Here is a 19,187-nt window from a genome sequence, read left to right on the forward strand (position 1 = left end):
TACTCCTAGACCATTCACCAAATTCACCGCTCTCCTGGGCTTCACGCTGTCCACCTTCTTGCACATTCTGGAAAAGTGACCTATCATTTTAACATTTGAAACAACTGCTCTCAGCAGCAGCACAATTGATTGCCTCCACCATGTATATAACACACTCTCTTTCTATCAATATTTTGAGTTTTCCCTTATTTCTTCTCTCCTCCTTTACCTATATACAATGATTTCTTCACCACATTCACATCACATGCATTCTCCAATTCACCTGCTCCCTTAACAGCAGCACCGCAAATTCTTTGACATAGTGAGAGGTATTCTCTATATGCCTGTCCACTTCAATGGTTTTATCTAAAGTAGGGTCTTTCAATCCTAGTAGTTTCCGTTGGATTTTAATACTAATTGTTTTGTTAATCATTTGATCTCTAATAATTTTATCCCAGAGATTTCTGAATTTAAATGAAATGGCCAACCTTCTCAGGACTGCTACAAACTGCTTAATGGTTTAACCCTGCAACTGCACGTGGGAAAATGAATTAAGGCTTATCAACCATATTGCGAATTCTCCTGCTAAAATTCTCTATCAATGCTTTCATTTCAGTTTTGTACTCATCATCCTCCTCCACATCAGACCCCTCGTCTGCATTTCTCCCTTCAATTACAGGTCTAGGCAGACTCTTGCAAACCTTTCTCCCTTCCAACCCCAAACTAAGGGGCCCATTAGGATGTCGGGCGGATCGCCACCGCCATGTAGGCGGTGGCGATCCGCCCGGCATCCTGGTCCGCCCGCCACCCATTTCCCCCCGCCATATTACCATGGCGGGGGAACCACGGCGGACGGAAAGACCGTTCGCAGCTTTTCCGTCCCGGTCACCTTAAAGAGTAGCGATATGGCCTTATAGGCACTACAATACCACCAAGGAACATTGCTGCTCATCACCCCACTTACCAGCCTGAGACTATAGGAAATTATAAACCTTTAACTAAGGCTCATCCACAATTGCGAACTTCTTTCTCTTGCTTGCTTCATTTATCGTGTTGACTCTCAATTGCAGTACCCTGTTTATGATCCTTAATTCACTTTTGTGTCCCACAGTGTTCTGAAATGAAGAATCTGCTTGGTAGCATTCTACAAAACCCCTCAAATAAATACCATAAATAAAAAGTCCATCCAGGGACGATATTTGCTTATTCCATTAGAGACACTGTTAACTCTCCAAAGGAGTATTAGGTGACATATGCTTATCCTATTGAAAGCACTGTTAAACCTCCAATTGAGGACTAAATTGAGTCTACCCAGAGGTGATGTATAAGTCTACAGAGGAGAGGCAGAAGTCATCTCATTGGAGGCACTGTTAAACTACCAGGTGATGGCTATGCGGACCTACACAAAAGCAACAGAAGACCATCCCTTTGGTGGTGTCACATAACCACAAAGGGAGAACTGTATAGGATCTGCCTGGAAAGAGCAGAGAATCCAATGAGACTCACTGTTAAATTGGTAGCCAGTTAAACGTAGTGCCAAGCTAGCAGGATCTGCAATATAAAGTCATACAAGGTGCAATAAAAGCCTAAGTCTGTTTGTTGGTGATTAACCCACATGAAATACTGTCACTTGGAGGGTGATGAAGGAGTATTAGATTCAGTGCAAAATAACGGGCTGTATAAGTAGTATGGTGCCATAAATTGGGTGAGCTCTGAGTCACTTGAAAGTGAAAACCTTTCTGGATAATATGGATATATACTTCGATATATGAAAACCTATAATATTCATGTAGTGTCACTTTCTCTTTCTTTACAGAAGCCTAGTTAATAGAATGCATTACATACAGCATTTTGCATTTTAAGTTTAGGTTGGTGAAAAGCATTAACATTTATATAACTCAATTTGGGCCATTGCAAGTTTGTTTAAAGATGTTCCCATAGCCAACTGAAAAAAACATCAGGAGAAATCCTTGAGATAGCAATTCACACATAGAGAAAAGTGACACTATTAGTTTTACGGGAGACGGGTTCATATAACATATAGGAACACAACCAGTAATATAGTATTAATTGTAGCATTTGTTATTTACTGTCATCATAGTATTCTCTACACTGCCTATGGTCAATGAAGATCAAACTGCTAAACTATACCTGGGCTGCACCTGATCAAATGGGGCTACATTTGAGCAAATTGAATTATATTAATGAATCTAGAATACACCTGTGCCTGATAGACTCTGTGTGACCATATAGGACTACATCTTTTTGCGTGGATCATACATGAGCATATTGTACACAGCATAGTAAGCTAATATTGAGGATTTAAGGGTCATAGCTGAGCATATTGGGTTACAGTGTCCAAATACATCAATTCATGAGCATTTATGGATATATAAAATCCTATGTGGCTACATATCTAAGTCCTCTAGACTTATGGTATTAAAATATGAATGAGTACTCTTGTCATTCATAATTTGAGAATTAGTGGATGTGATAAGACATTTGAGTCTGTGTCTTGGCATTTCAGGGTAAACATGGTCATTTGAAGCAATAATTTTCGAAAGTAAGATAGCCCCTATATTTTAAGCTTTCTTGTAGGTATTTGCATACACCTCTAGGCATGTGAATCTGAAACTTTGAACTAGGTATATGAAACTGTTCCATAACATTTAAATCTGTGTAGGGGCGGGGAGACAAGAGGGGAATTTAAGGCTGCATCTGGATCTTGAAATTTCTTCTGTTGGTGATATTATGGGTATAGCTAGTAAGCAATAGCTTTACATATGGAATATCATGGCTGCACTAGAGGAATTTGATAGCAGCACCCCAGTCTTTCCCTTTTTTATTGGCATCTAATTTGAGTTGTTTACATTCATGAGGAGCGCAAGTTTAATTATGAAATAACACATTTGCATATTTCATTGGCACAGTATCTATGATCAACTCCTGAAATATAAAACATTAGGTCTGCCTCATCTACTTTTCTTGACTATAGCACGGCAACAATTTTAATGGTAAATGAAAATTCTAATTGTGATGAGCAAATGAGTCAGTATCAATGAAGAGAGGTAGTAGATACCCAGCTCCATTTGAAGTGCATACTAGATCCATGATATAGAGATGCAAGATGATAAGGATGCATTAGTACATGAATCATTGTGGTGATTTGGTAATATCTTTTAGTTTGTATCATCACAACTAAATGGGATGATAAGACAAGCATATAGTATTATCCTTTCACACCTTCCCTAACAAAGAATTTCTGGAAGTCTGCGTAGAAGATCTGACTGTGTCAGCGTTTTCAATAGATTAAATAAAAGAGAAATATACTCATTGAGAATCAATTAAAATACATTGTGATGTAAAGTTAAAAGAGCCCAGGGAAAAACCCATTGGCACCTAGGGCCTGAGAGTTTAGTTGAAGAACCAATTTGTCAACCATGATATTTCTGTCACTAGTTGAAGTGTTTTGTTCCCTGAAACCTTGATATATGTTTCAATAATAATTGGGACAGATATTTTAATATCATGTTTAAGAGTCTATTTTTACTTTTTTAAAGATGTTCCCGAAGTTATAATAAGCTGTGACTGCCCTCATGAACAGACAGATTCACCTGAAAATGGGTTGCATCCAGACTTTACAAAGGTAAACATGCCTCACTTAATTATAAGGGATCAATTATATGCTAATTAATATACTTCTAATGTTACATGTTAGAAAGACCATCCTGTAAGTATGAAACCTGATTCACAAGACTTTTTAGTGAGTGTTTTTGTTCAACTAAATGTTTGAATGGTTTGAATAACCAGAACAGGAATTCACAAAATGTGAATGTGCACTCCTAAATTGAATTGTTCATCCATAATATCAAAACAAGTATGGTGTAATATAATGCATGGATATATTTTCTACCAGCAAAGAGTAGTGACTGTCCCAGTGGAGTGATGCCCTCGAAATGTGAGAACAGCCAGACACAGGAGAGTTTGTATGTGTATATTTACTTTTCCACCAACCAATGCTAACATGTATACAATCAATGATTTACTCCTTTCAATATCCTGGGTAGGAAACAGAAGGTAACATCCTTAGAATTGGAGTGAGTCTTTATGGAAAAGGGTTTGTCCTCATGTGCAAATCTTTTTTGGGGGACTAAAGACTAAATGTTAAATTGAAGTACAGTGATGTGAATGTATTGTTGCCGATACAGCTGTGCACTATGTACAATTATGCAAATAATTCAATTAATAGGTCCTCTCCAGGTTCACTCCTGGAAACCTCTGACTGCCTCAATTGTTCAACTGAACTCTGAGAAGCCTGACTAGATTCCTGAAATATGTAAATTGTACCCATGGAAGGGAGTAGTAATTGATAGATCAGTGTGCATATTTGTGTGAGATACAAAGAATCCCATAGGGAGAGGGGAAGAAGAAGCATGATTTTAAAGATGTAGTTGTATGATGTGCGAGGAGGCAACTTACTTTTAATTTATCTAAGAAATAAGATATTGAATCAGGTTATAGAAATCCTTATGAGCAATTTAGGATAGAAGTTGAAATTTGAAAAATGGAGAGAAATTTTGAGAGCAACTTATCAGAATATCTTAATTTGACAACGTTGTTGAGCATCAAATAAATAGTGTGACATGTACGGAATTTTTTAACCCAAAGATTAGCATGGATTAAGTTACTACTGTACATATCGCTAATAAGAAATATTTCATTTATTCTCTAGTGATAGGGGTTACATTTAAAATTATATAAACAAAGAGGAAACATGGGATGGCAAAATGATGAACAGTTTATCCCACAGTTGTAATGAGTAGTAGCTCAAAAGTGCTGGGATCTTTGAAACAGTGCAAAGGAAACATAGGGAAAATAGAGTAACGACATTCAAATTGCAGGATGAAATTTAAAAAAAAGTGTAAGTCCTAAAATAAAAATGTTATTTAATACAGCCTTAGAGTTTTGTTTTTAAACACATATTTATTGGTTTTCAAGTTCACAAAACATTTAAATACATCATCAATACAAGAGCCCATTCGCCCCACTTGTAATAGGTGTCAGTGGGAGATGCAAGAAACTTGCAAACAGCAAAGGTGAGGCATAAGATCCCTTGAAATATAAATGGTACTAGCTCAGCTTCGAATTAAGACGTCAAAAGAAATTCAAGGATGGTCACAGGCCATGGGGCCAATCAGCACGAGTCAGGCAGAGCAGTCGTAATCGGAACTAATGCGTAATTTAACAAATTGAAAAAAATTATCAAAACTGGAACTAAGTTCAACCTGCTGAAACAAGCCAACCTTACTATAAAGCCTCAGTTGTATATACTTCTGCTTTGTTGTCTTTGTCATTCTATTTTTTGTTCAAGAAAATATCTCAGAATTTCCAGCATGCAGCTCTAAATATAACTATACCTATTTCTCAGTACCTCACAGAAACAGAAGACACTTTAAAAAAAGCAAGGAATGTGGAAAGACTCAATTTATTTTCTTTGGACCCTAATATTTATGTAAGTATAAAATTTGTTTTTTTACCTAGTTAGCCATGTTTTGTATGCTGTTATTTAATGTTTATTCAGACTGCCTGTGATTAAATTCTAAAATCAGGGTCATAAGTCTCTTTTTTTGCCTCATCACATGTTATGTTATGTTATTTTGTTATTTTATGTTATGTGAATTTGTAGAGCACAGCTAATCACTCTTGAGGGTATCTAGGCTCTGAGTAGGACAGGCCTGAGGGGGGAGGAGTAGATAATGCCGGTTTCATCTGGAAGAGCCATGCCTTGATGATCTTCGGAACTTCCACGAAGGAGCGGGAGGTTCTGAGGTGTTTTGAGTGGTTTTCACCAAACAACAAGCACAGTGTTTTATGCGGTCTAGTGATCAGGGGCATAGGAATGGGGATACGGTGGGTGCGAGCTGCCCCGGGTGTCATCTCTGAGGGGGGTGATAAAATGGCAAAAATATGTGTTTTAAACACATATTTTTGCCATTTTGTCAAGCCGGGGGGAAGGACACAAGAAATGTTCTGCACTGGGTACCACCTGCTCTTGCTATGCCACTGCTAGTGATATGTGTATACATCAGCAATAATACGACAGCTGCAATTCTTCTGATGTACACCAGGCCTGAAATATAAATGTGAAACAATTATATATACAGCTCATATGTATTCAACTCAACATTTGAAACTTAGGAAATTCATAATAATTCAGTGCTAACGTTCTTGACGAATAATCCAATTTTCACATGTTAATCATTAAGGTACAAAAAATATAATACATTAAAAAGAAAAATGGAAAAATGTCTCAACAGGTAGTTAATTAAAAAAAAGTCATGTGATTTGCTTCACCCTTAAAAGGCAAAAGAATATTGAAAAATAAATGTAAATGTAATTGTCCAGGAAACTTCAAAAAAATTAAACAAATTCAAAATGATGGGAAACAAATTACATTTTCTTTTTTATTTAAACTTATGAGGCACACTGGGAGTCCAAATCTTCTGTACACAATCATCGATAACCTATGAAAAGGTAAACATAACCATACGTGGGTACATGGATGCCTGTAATACTGCTATTCCTGTAAAATAGCATGTATCTAAATTGCTTTGCTTATTGCAGGCAAGTTGTAACTTCTCTAGTGACTTATAATAACGAATGATGAAGCTACTCAACTGGTATAAGTTATTAGAGTTGATTTTGATGTCAGAGGGCCTGCTGCCAGAGCAAACACGAGTCGAAAAGCAGGCCAAAGAGCATAATTACCGCTGAAGTTTAAACAAAAAAAAACTGGCTTTTCTTTGTCTGATCTGTTTTACATCAAATAAACCAATTGTCACCAAGAAGGAGATATGTATGGCAAAATGCATCATTTTGCATTTTATGGATCAATAAAGGACCAATAGCATGTTTTATCACATTCTGATCTACATCTTCTTTTAATCTGATATACATTAAACTGATTCCAACATCTGTTTTGCAAAATATTACTGCATGTTTTTTTCTGTATATAATCTTGCAGTATAGATTCTGCTTTTAATCTTCATGTCTAGACCATGCCATGTCCTCTAGATGTAAGAGCAAGATTCCTAGGTTTTAGTTAGTTTATGGAAAGGCAATCTTATGACAATGTACTATGGGGAAATAAATAGCTGCTAGTTGTATGTTAAAAGGATATTACGAGTCACATCAGAGTTCCCTCTGTATGGTCACTGAACGTCTCAGTGATTTGCCATATCCTTGTGATGTACAGCAGGGGGTACCTTATCTCATTTACATTATATTAACCATATGTAGGCCTAAGCTAATCGCACAGAATTAAAAACACACTACACTTTAGGCTTCCACACTCCTGTAACTAACTAACGTCATATCCCAATCCCAGCTAAAAAATGCTTTTCTAACCTACAGATAGGAGTCTATACAACAGCCTGAAAGGGTCCGATTTACTATCCACACTCAAACCGCATCCACATTGGAGAAACATTTGCCTCAAGGGAGAAAATTTTGGACTCTGAAACCGTCGAATTTGCAATTCCCAGTCCAACCTTAACCACATTGGGAAAAATGTTGGGTATTTAACGGGTTATATTTACTATATAAACTCTGTCAAATGCTGTTAAACATCAAAACCGCAACTTTCTGCTTACCTCATTTTCTCTGCACACTTTTTGATGTTGTGCACTTCTTCAACAGCTTATATTTCCCCTGCCTCTCTTGATGCTACTTCCTTAGCAACCCTGAGTGCCTTTGACTTCACCTCTTGTTATACTTCAAAATTTGACCAGCTTCACTATTCATTCTCTTCTTCCACATTAACTGGCCATCCCCATGTTTTCTCCTTCCTCATCACCGTCTTCTTTGCTCACATTTTCTGAACCAGGCCTTACACTGTATCATCGGAAAGCTAGTTCCACAGCTGCCACGTCCAATCCACTTTTTTATTGTTCTTTATTCCTTTGTCTGTTTCATGCACCATGCAGTATTGCTGAAAACTGCATGTCTCAGTGTGATCAGTTCTCCAAAACCTGCTTGCTATGTGATGCCATCCCGCTTTTAAACTCTCATAGCTACTTATGTAGCTTTTGATTGGTTGACCACCGCATGTATCTACTCTTGAAATGTTCTTATTTTTTGTTCTGCAGTATTGGAGCTTTCACCCTATTGGTCCAGATTCTATAATCGATTACTCAAGTAATGGCCAGCACTTTAAGCACTAACTCCTTCTAAATGGGGTTCAATAGTTTTCTGGCGTTGTGGACCATCTTTTCTCCATCTACACTATCCCTTTCATGCATCTCCTTTCAGTTCAATAAATCTTTAATTGGTTTAAAAATAAAACCAATATAGATTAAAATCAACAATACATAAAACCATATCAGAATAAAAGAAATATGATTACAATATAGATTAGTAAAACAGATTGTGAAAATGTTCATATGTACATTAATCTATTAGGAACACAAATCAATATAAAGCAAATGTGAACATCAGGAAGTACAGAATTAGTAAAATGTGGTGCAATGATTTGATAATATACTTATATAGATCAAGAGACACCTCATCCTGATAGCTTTTTCCTCTAGACTATAGGCAATAGCGTCACATCTACTACATCTTCATAGACAAACACAAATTGTGCAGCGGGTAAGCAAACGTTGGACGTTAGGGAGTGGCTGTCAGTTCAGAATCTTCATTGGATTGGATTGGATACCAACTAAGTGTTACTGAAGTGAGAGACTTTTTCTTGAGGTATAATATAGGATTCTTGTGTGGGCTTGATCCTACTTTGTGGAAGCAGAGTGTTAACTCTTTTAAAGGTACCATGACCATTCAAAAGACATGCTGCTTCATGTTTGTTCCATACAAGTTTATAAGACATTTCACAGGTTATGACTTTGGATTTTATCACAAGGAATCTTCTTTAAAACAAAATGTAACTTTTGAAGTGCCTAAGCATAGGTAACATTGAACTATTTTGCACAATTTCACAATTGTTAGAGACCAAAAGGAGTAAAATCACAAACCTTTAGTCAATTAAAACCGATTCATATTTTATCGAGAGTTGCACACCTCAAAGTCATAGAGACATTAATGGCACTAGAGGAGAAACCACCAAGGATAAAATAAAAATCCTTAGTTGGAACCTCGCGGGCATCCATAGGAAACTGGGTCTGCCCGAGTGGAGTGATTTGGTTGAAGCACATAAGATCTGCATGTTTCAGGAGACCTGGAGCACTGAAGCACTCCACCGGGTCGGGTTTGTAACCTACTTTGTCCCAGCTGAGAAACCCAGGCATGGGAAGGGGCGCCCCTCGGGGGGCCTCATTATCTGGGTAAGCATTTCCCTTAACTGCAGAATAACATCTAAGCAGATAAACAACTCAGATATCCTAGGTATTTCTCTGTCCAATCCCTGTAGAGGTTTGTCTCTAGTTCTTTACAACGTCTATGCTAGAGGCACAAAAAATGGGTGCACCTCATCTGTAATATCTGATCTTGAGGTGCAGCTTAGGGACCATAAAGAAGCTGATCATACCCTAGTAGCAGGCGATTTTAATTGCACCTATGAGCCACTTCCCTTGGATGGCATCCCTGACCTGGGTGAAGAAGATAGTAGATGGGGTATTCCCTCACTCTCCATCCCTCCGATTAAGCGTTGGACTCGTAGTGCAGTGCAGTTAAATGCACTGACTTTAGAGTTTGGGCTAAGAGCCACCAATGGCCGTACATCTTCTGACCGGATGGGTGCTCCATCGTTCAACAGAGTTGGTCATACCTCGAGGATTGACTATATTCTGTTGGACTTAGGGCTCTGGAGTACGGTCGAAGATATGGTAATTATACAGACTGTGGAGAGCGACCATAATTCGCTTTCCCTAACTATCACGAATCCCTGGTCCAATGGTGCATTGCTAGCACCATCCAAATGTATACACAAGGTTACTGTCCCCTCTTGCGGAAGACGACTAAAGTGGAATAAAGTTGCCAGTAATGCTGACAAACTTACTAGTATAGACGAGGTTCTTATGGCCTCACAAGTAGAGCTCGATAACATCAACTTAGCCACGGTAGCGGATAGGGCAAGGGAAGAATATGTCCCAGAACAAAACTAAGGGGATGCATGACTGGTATACTACAGCATGCAGGAAAGCTAAGACTCGGTTAATCGAGGCCGTTAAAGGCAAATCCCAACCCCTGATACAGATAGCCAGGAAAGAACACAAGAGAACACTGGTACAAGCAAAAAAGGAGTGGGAAGAGGCCTATTGGTCTACCCTTAAAGAAGCTAGCTCCACGAAAGATTCAAAATGTTTTTGGGACACCATAAGAGCTAGAAATAGGCCAGATAGCGACTTGATTACCTGTAATATCCCAAGTCAGGCGTGGGTTAAACATTTCTCAAAGCTCTATACCCGTCAAGATGATCATCTTACTCCCATTGCTTCCAGTGATCCTGAAGGGGGGGTTGTGGCTCCACTATTGTTTCCTCCAATTTGGGACACCCATCCTAAAGATTTCGACTTTACAATTAAAGAAGTGGAATATGCAATAGGCACTATCATCCCTCAAAAAGCGGCTGGCCCGGACGGTATCCCTGGCGACCTTTTGAGATCTGACATCCCGAAGTTCTCCCTTCTTGTCGCCATCTGTAGGGGCGCCCCTATCCCCTCCTCGTGGAAAGGGGCGGAGGTGGTCCCTATTTATAAAAAAGGCCCCAGAGAAGATCCATCAAACTATAGGCCCATTAGCCTGTTAGACATTAGCCAAAAAGTAGCCGGCAAGGTTCTACTGGTCAGAATATTAAACTGGGTAGAAGAAAATAAAATCCTTTCTGACTACCAGGCGGGCTTTAGAGTGGGCACTGGGACAATCGAACAAGCTTTTAGATTAATGATGGTGTATTGGAAAGTCGTGGTTATAGGCAAGGGCAGTCTTTATCTCGCGTTTATCGATTTAAAGACTGCCTTTGACCTTGTACCTAGGGAGACCCTATGGAGTGTATTGGCTGATATGGGGTTGCCCCACTACTTATATCACTACTCGTTAGGCTACATGAAAATAGCTTTGCCCAGATTAGGTGGGGCCCAGGGGGGGAAAAAACAAACAGTATCCCGGTTGAGAGAGGTGTCCGCCAGGGATGTGTGTTAGCTCCCACCCTTTTTTCCCTTTACATCAATGGGGTGGTTGAGCATCTCTGGAAACATCCTTCAGATGAACCATCCCTGGCTGGCGAACGCATACCTACCCTCCTCTTGGCGGATGATACGCTTTTAATATCAAAAACCCCAATAGGCCTCCAAAGGCTCCTAAATAACTTTCAATCCTTCTGCTCCAAACGAAGCCTGGTAATCAACACAAGCAAGACAAAATACCTTGTGTTGAATCCTCCTAAAAAAACAGTCCGCTCTCCTACCCTGAACGCTGAACCTTTGGAGAGGGTAGAAGTCTTCGACTATCTTGGGATTCGCCTCTCACACAAAATGGAATGGACCCCACATTTGGACAAAATGCTGCTAACTCACAAGAGGATAACAGGAGCTCTCTTGAAAGAACAACGCTCCTGTACAACAAGACCAATAGCTGTAGTCCTTGAGATCTACTCGGCCAAAGGGGTTAGTTCTGCTCTCTATGGGGCAGAACGTTGGGGTCATCCATTACTGACGATTTACCAAGATCCGAGAAGAAATTTTGCAGAGCGATTATGTCACTCCCTCAGGGTACTCCCACGGTCCCGCTAATGTTGGACCTAGGTTGTCGCCCAATTGATGACCTTGCAAGATTCCGTCCACTTCTGCTATGGGCACGTCTGTGGCGTGTGGAGGAACTTGGTAAATATGCGCAAGGTCTAGCAGAAATCATGTCATTACCAGGGTGGCATAAAATCAAATGGTTGAGAGATATGAAGACATCGTTAGTAAATCTGGGCCTAAACGAAGCGTGGGCAAATAGATCCTCACCCCCGAAGTCAATTCTTAAGAAACTTTATTGGGACTGGATTTTGCTACAAAGGAACACTAGTACTACTATGGGCAGACTTACGGAGGACTTCTTGAAGTTTAAGGACCAACCAAAACGGGAAGTGTACCTTGACATTATTGAAAAACCCTTGGATAGGGCTTTGTACTTCAAATTTAGAGCAGGAACTCTTCCTCTGTATTCTTTTACTTCACGTTGGAAATCCTCTGCACAAACTACAGAGCTTTGCCCAGTATGCCTAGATAAACCAGAGACAGTGGCACATCTCATGTTCGAGTGCGGAGAGTAAGCAATCCCAAGGAGGGTTTGGCTCAAAAACTTATGCCGGCAGCTGGGCACTAGACGCCACATGGCCGCAATTCGGATACTAATGTCTGATAGTCGTGCCATCTATGCTTGCGCCCTAGCCACATTTTTATCATGGGCCTGGTCCATTCGAACTAAAAGGCTAAAATTAACAGTTTAATTCTCTTTTTAAATTGACTGCCAAATGAACTGCTTTTGTAAATTTGTAAAAAAAATTTTGTAACCAACTTTTTTTATTACGTTAAATCTTCACTGTATGTCCATGTTTGCTTTTTGCTTTTAAACTTGATGTATTTGTGATTCATGTGCAGCTTTTATGATAATTTTTTATCGAAATAAAGCCTTTTTGACTTGACTTGACCGTATCCCTATCTATCTGTTCTACTTCAAACTTGCATTGTTTTTGTCTTCTATTGAAAAACTAACTTCAATTTCGTTCTGCCATTGGTCCTTGATTCCTGAATGTGTTTCTACATTTCATTCTTTTTGCTCTGTAGTCAATGCTTTCATGAAAGCGTTACATGACTGCTGAAATTACTGCATAACAATAATGCAATTTTGTGTTACTGCTATAGGTTTGATAATACCGCTGAGTTTAGATTTTGTCAGCTAAAAATACAACAAATATATCAGATATTGCAGTGCATTTAACAAATAAACAACACTGCCTATGATAAAGTGTACTGTTGGATAGTAAAATTACTATACTGCTTGCCACAATTACATCACCTCCTAATCTCCTTCCTTGTCCCAATCCTTACTTGATGAGGGAATGTGTCCATTCACTAATACTGTTCACCACTTTCTAAAGTTGTTTTGTGTTTCTATCCCTAGCATATGGATTTACATATAAACCCCCTCCCTCCTTTTAGTACTACCTGTTTTTGTTGAGCCCTCGTTGCTTTCTAAATGTTCTAGGGAGATTGTAGGGGCAACTCCTTCATTTCTAGGAGGTGCTAGAGAAATCCTATTGATTTCTTTTGTGCTGGTGTCAGGTAAATACTGGTCTTTCATATTGCGGAATTTTGTGAGCTATGAAAGCTTAGGTCTGGTATTTTCTCTCTAAGACAACTACTTGTGGTTATAGGGTGAAGACAGACTAAGAGTTCTTGTCATCTCTTCCCTTCTTTGTTGAGTTACCTACATGGTTGCAGGAACAGGAGATAAGCTTCTAGGTCTCCCTCAGGCTCTGGTTCGGATTTACAGAAAGGTCCATATCTGAAGCATTTTTGTACCATTGCACAAAGATTCCTTCACCTTAAGGATCTTGTATGTTGCCAGTCAGATCTTAGCAAGGTGTTGCTGTCATGATTTTTTTCTTCAGTTATTATTGCCCTTCTCCTGGAAAGGAATATACAAACTACAAATAAAGAAAGGAGACCTGACTCAGTCGTTTTCCCCCTCTCTTCCAATGTGCAACAGCCTGTGGAGGACTATCAACCTAGCACAGGCAAGGTCTGATTTCTCAATTCCAAACCCCTTTTTTTTCTAGGGTGGAGAGACTGAACTGCCAGCCCAATCTTTTTGCATATGATATTTTCCCTTCAGTGCCACAGACAAGACTTCTGCAAGCTCAGTCACTGTCATTTACACTTTTCTTTGGGGAGAAAAAGGTCTAGGATGCCTTCACAAGGTTTTTCTGGTTTAGAGGACCTTTGCGAACTTCTGAATGTTGTAAGCTGTGAGATTCCTGAAGTTGTATATTTCCTCCTTGCATTCTAATATAAGTATGCTGACAGGTGTTGCCTTTGTGCTGTGGACCGCCCTCAGATTTATTTCACAATTGCCTGGCTCTCGTTTTAGGCCTTTTCCATGCTCAGAGGGTAATGGTACTAGCATAACTGAACGTTCTTATATTTCTGTCCCCCTTTCGGACCCAGGCAAAAGGGACACAGAGTTAACAGTGAGAAATCTCCAGCATTTTAGATTTCTGGACCTGCCAGTACTCATTTCCATTCCAATCTCTGAAGATGGGGGTATAAGAGTCAGATTCTATGCAATCTAGGGGATGGTGTATTTTTCAGGCTCCAGGAGAATCAGGGTCAAAGTAACTGAGGAACCCATAAGTAGATTTCGTCAGTAGTAGCTTAGAGTCCAGGGGATTATGGCTACAACTCAGTACGTTGTTCTATGAATATACTACTTTTAGGTTTGGTCTTACTTTTCATTCTCAGCCATTGGGTGACTCTTAAGGAGATTTACGAGGACTTAATTCCTCAATTCAGGGTGTTGCTTTCTGCTTTTAACAGGGAATACTATTGTTGGAAAGAGTTCAGAGGATGTCTGTACAGAAATTCAGTTCTTTGCTCTTCCACATTTATTGTGGACAAAAGCTGTATAGAGAATATGATAGCAATGTTTTTCTTGACTCATCATTTCAGTGTAGCTTTTCAGTCTCTGACTTTAGTAGAATAACTTATTGGTTCTTGGGCCGAACTCATTCAATTGACTCTTAAGGCTATTTACATATTGAGGCCTCTTCTCATTCAGGTGGACTATCTGAGCAGAATCTCTCTGAGCATCCAGTACTTTGTCTTTATCCCCATAGTCTTTTAGGATGGTTGTAGTAAGTGGGATGTGCCTGTGGTAGTCCTATTCAAGACCCGGCACTATTCTAAACTTATGACTTTTCAGTTGCTATTTCAGGATCAGTGAACTGTCAAAATAGATGTCCTGATCAACCCTTGGTCGGAGTGTCATCTTTTTGGATTTCCCTCTATTCAGTTGAGCCAAAGGGTCTTAGTAAAACCCGGAAAGAAGCCAGTGGTAATGATCTGTGTTTATACTCATGTAGAGTTTTGCATTATAAGAGGAATATATTGTTTCCTTCTCCCCTATTGTATCCTCTGCCACTGCTAGGCACTCTAAGGCTGTTTCTATGGAGTTTGAGAGGAGAAGATCTTTCTGTTTTCCAATTTGGTGCAAGTTTCTAGAAGATGCTACACTATTAGGGCTTATAGTCATTACTGGGCCTCTTTTGACCCTTTGTGTGTAGAAACGTTTCCATTCCAGTTCAGAATTCAGTTCTCACAGGAAAACGTTTAAGAACATTTTTGTGGCGACCCTCAAAATGCAGAGCTCCACATTAGAAGAATTCAATTCTCCTTGGATTACATTGTCCTCTAATGATCCTTCAGTATCTATACTATTTCGATGCTTTGCCCTCGTGGGACCTAGCGGTTGGAGCCCCCTTTTACATGGGATCTTTCCTTGGTGCTTGCTTCACTTCCAAGGATGCTATTTGAATCCTTGGCGTCATCATCTGGAAAGGTTTTCTCCTCTCAGGATTTTCTTCATAGTTACAGTTCCATCTGCTGGGCATTTAGGTGAATTAGGTGCTCTAGCTTGTCAGCACCCTTACCGTAAGGTATTTTGAAGAGTGTGTGGTCAAGTCTCTTGATCGCAACATTCTTCTTCAGGTTTATTCTATTTTCCATGGGTGTTAGGAGAGTATTCTCTCTTTCTTACCTTCACAGACATCGAGTGCCACCTCATTGATTAGTCTCTTCGTCATAGTATGGACCATTTCCATTATTCTTCAGAGAGTGGTAGTGAATTGGGTTTCAGATACTCTTTTCTCATGTTTTGAATTCCCTCCTATCCTTTTCTTCCCTGGCAAGATAGTCTAGATCAGCTATATTGTCAGTTTACCAGAATTGCAGTTAAGGGAATCCTGGGCACAATAAAAATGCATTCTTCTTCAGCAATGGCAGACCTTCGTGGCCTTAGAGGTCATGGGTTTCCGTTAGCGGGCTTTGTAGGGTGACAACATGGACCTCACCATTTATATTTATTTTATGTTGTAGTTTGCCCTGTGTTATGAATTAACATTAGAGGCCATAAGTTATTTTTGGGATTTATGTTAGCTTATTTGGTTGCACCGTGTCAGGAATATAAATTAGACATGTGATACTCTATGGCCCGAGGGCTGCATGCAGCCCCCTGGGCAACAGCAGCACTAGGCTGCTGTTTACTTGACTCAGCACTAACATTTAATAAAATGTTAAATAAACAGCAAGCATTTATTTAAAGGTTAATTGAAGTTAAAACAAGGAATTAACTAGGGTGTACTGTCCCTCTTAACTTTATTAACACCCTCATTTTTTTTTTAAACAGCTAGGGCCCGATGTAGGTAATTCTAATTTACCACTTCTTAAATACCGAATCATACCGATTCGGTATTTAAGAAGTGATAAATTAGAGGGGGGGAAATGTAGGTAATTCAGAATCGGTAAATACCGAATCGGTAAGATTCGGTATTTACCGATTCAGTAAATACCGAATTGGTATCCCCCATTGATTCCTTTGGGCCTTGAAGCCCATAGGAATCAATGTGGAATACCGAATCGGTATTTACCGATTCAGTAAATTCCGATTGTTGCAAGGGTGCAGGGGGTGTCACTTTGACACCCTCTAGCACCCCAATTCCGGACTTGTGTGCCATTTGGCACACAGACATACCCTAAGGGCATGTCTGTGTGTCACATTGCACAGGTGTGCATGCACAGATGTGCATGCACACCTGTATTCGGTATTTTACCACCCAATAGGATTGGGTGGTAAAATACCGATTCTTAAAGCCCTGTGGCACTCTGACATGTGCCAGCTACATCTGCATTTACAGAATCGGTATTTTACCGAGTCTGTATTTACCGATTCGGTAATTTTACCGAATCGGTAAATACAGATTCGGTAAAATACCGATTCTGTAAATGCATGCCCTACATCTCAAAAACGTAATACCGGTCGGAAACGGCCGAATTCGGCCGTTTCCGACCGGTATAAGGGCACCTACATCGGGCCCCAAATGTGTAAAAATATGGTAGTCTCTTCAAAGTTTAAAATGTGCATTTCATTAACCAGCAGAACCGTATTGCCTTAGTAAATTAGATTATAGCAGTGCATTCAGGAGTATTTTCTAAAAGTGATAGTTTTCAAACATGAATTTAGAAATGTTCATGCTTCCCCCACCCCTACAACAGTGCAATTAGTGATGAAATCCAAACACAGGAGAAGGTTTTCTATAGCACACATCCTGAAGTCATATATTTCAAGAACCTATAATATATGATAATAAAGAAAAAGGAGAGAAATTGAAATAAAATAATTGCCCAGGTCACACAGTTTGGTCAAGTGGGGAAGCTGGGATTCATCCCAGGTTTTCTTGTTCCACCTTTGTGTAATTCCGTTCAGCCACTAGATGTACAAGCTTTACTTCTCCTACACCCACTCACCCACTCTCGACCACCTCCCTGCTGGCATCAGTGTGCCCCTCTGTCTCACCAAAGACTAAACTTTTCGGCCTCCTGGAAATGTTTGCAAGTGCCCCTGTACTAGACAGAGGGAGAGGTTTATGGCTGGATCCCTATGCGTGGGTTAGAAACCGAAAGCAGCTTTAGGAAATGGTGAGTAGTATTAGTGAATGGGCACATTCACTCATCAAGTTAGTACTGCGATGTAATGGAAGACTCAGAGTAATGAAGATTATGAGTAACTAATCCGAGCATTTCAGAGGTACAGGAATGGCTTCTGCACTCTTGCATTGTTGCTTATGGAAGCTGATAATGGGCTTTTCCTATTTTAGGAATAGCTCATAGTTGACTGTGGGCGGTAAATTCCATAAGCACTTGGCACCTTTTTTCTATCATGGGAATTGCTGGCATAAATTAAGTTTTCACCTTTATTAAGGGAGACTTTTACCACAGTCAGTAATTTTACCATCATTGAAAGTAAAGCATAACAGATTTTACTGAAGCACTGTTGGTCGTCATTTTGTGATGGGCAGCACGTACTACTTATGGCAGGCTACTGAAAATATGTGTGGCCCAATAGTAAGTTATGTAGCACATCTTACTTAATAGACATAGATTTACACATTTATCACTAAAGTACAAGTGCCAAATTGCTTGTTATTACCACAATACCGTGAAATTGACGTGAAAAACACTACTGCCTCACATGTTACCATGACTTTGCATTGGAAAACAACTGTGCTAATTATCCAGTAGAGGCTGCCTCGGAACGGGGGTGGATGTGCAGGAAGCAGGGGGAGGGATGAATTAAATAAAAATGAACGTACCTTTTTCTTCTTCCCCTACGAATGTCATTCCTCCATCCTTGCCAGCACCTAGGCTCCCTGTCTCTCCTAGCCAATCACGCGATTGGTCTGAGCGGCCTGTTTCGCCGCTCAGGTAGTACCTAAGAGGCTGGGCACATTCTCCACTGGGCTGTGCAACACAGTCAAGTGCGCATGTTTTGCCAGACCCACTGGGCTGACCAAGCTGTCATGCGCACTATGGGAGGGAGGGCAAACCACTCTAGCTCCCTCTGCCCGCCTGATCTGGTTGGAGTCCTGCAAAGAAAAATACAATGAAAATAACTTCTTGGTATTATCATTTAATTTTTTTTCCACTGCTCAACGAGCAGTTGGGTGACGCTCCTCCACCCTTAGCAGAGGAGCCCCCACTGTAATAGTCAGTCTGCAAGCTAATTTTATCCCACCACACAATTTAAGTTCTTGTATACTGGTTTTAATTACGTTTACGAAAAAAGCGTTATGGCATACCAAATTTACATATTAAATGCACAATGTGCAATATGCCAATAACCAGTATTTAGGAGGGAAGGGACATCATGAGCTACTCAAGGCTTCACCTGTGAGTCATGGTCCCTTCCCACTCACAATGGTAAAACATACCATATTGCACCGCATATTTGCATGTTTCTAATATGGTAATCAACCTTTATCTTGCATTTTTTTTCCCGCGGACTTTCAGGCCGCATACTATTAATCCGCAATGTCATTCATCCCGCATACCATCATCCTGCATTTTCTTACAACGCATGTGCTTTTATCACGAATGCCTTTACAACGAAATACGTTGTAAAGGCATGTTTGGTAAATGCATTTGCGTTGTAAA

General features: G+C 39.9%; 1 protein-coding gene across 9 annotated transcripts in view; it reads left to right on the forward strand.

Annotated features, from left to right (window-relative positions):
* The window catches only part of DOCK10 (dedicator of cytokinesis 10), a 1,740,483-nt gene that overhangs the window by 876,385 nt on the left and 844,911 nt on the right, over positions 1-19,187 (forward strand). For all 9 annotated transcript variants that reach the window (XM_086943899.1, XM_086943900.1, XM_086943901.1 and 6 more), the window contains exons 9-10: positions 3,540-3,625; positions 5,408-5,491. In XM_086943899.1, the coding sequence (XP_086800025.1) occupies positions 3,540-3,625; positions 5,408-5,491 (170 nt within the window). The remainder of the gene's footprint in view (positions 1-3,539; positions 3,626-5,407; positions 5,492-19,187) is intronic.

This window comes from Lissotriton vulgaris, chromosome 11 (genome assembly GCF_964263255.1).
Source record: "Lissotriton vulgaris chromosome 11, aLisVul1.2, whole genome shotgun sequence".
Taxonomy (NCBI): domain Eukaryota; kingdom Metazoa; phylum Chordata; class Amphibia; order Caudata; family Salamandridae; genus Lissotriton; species Lissotriton vulgaris.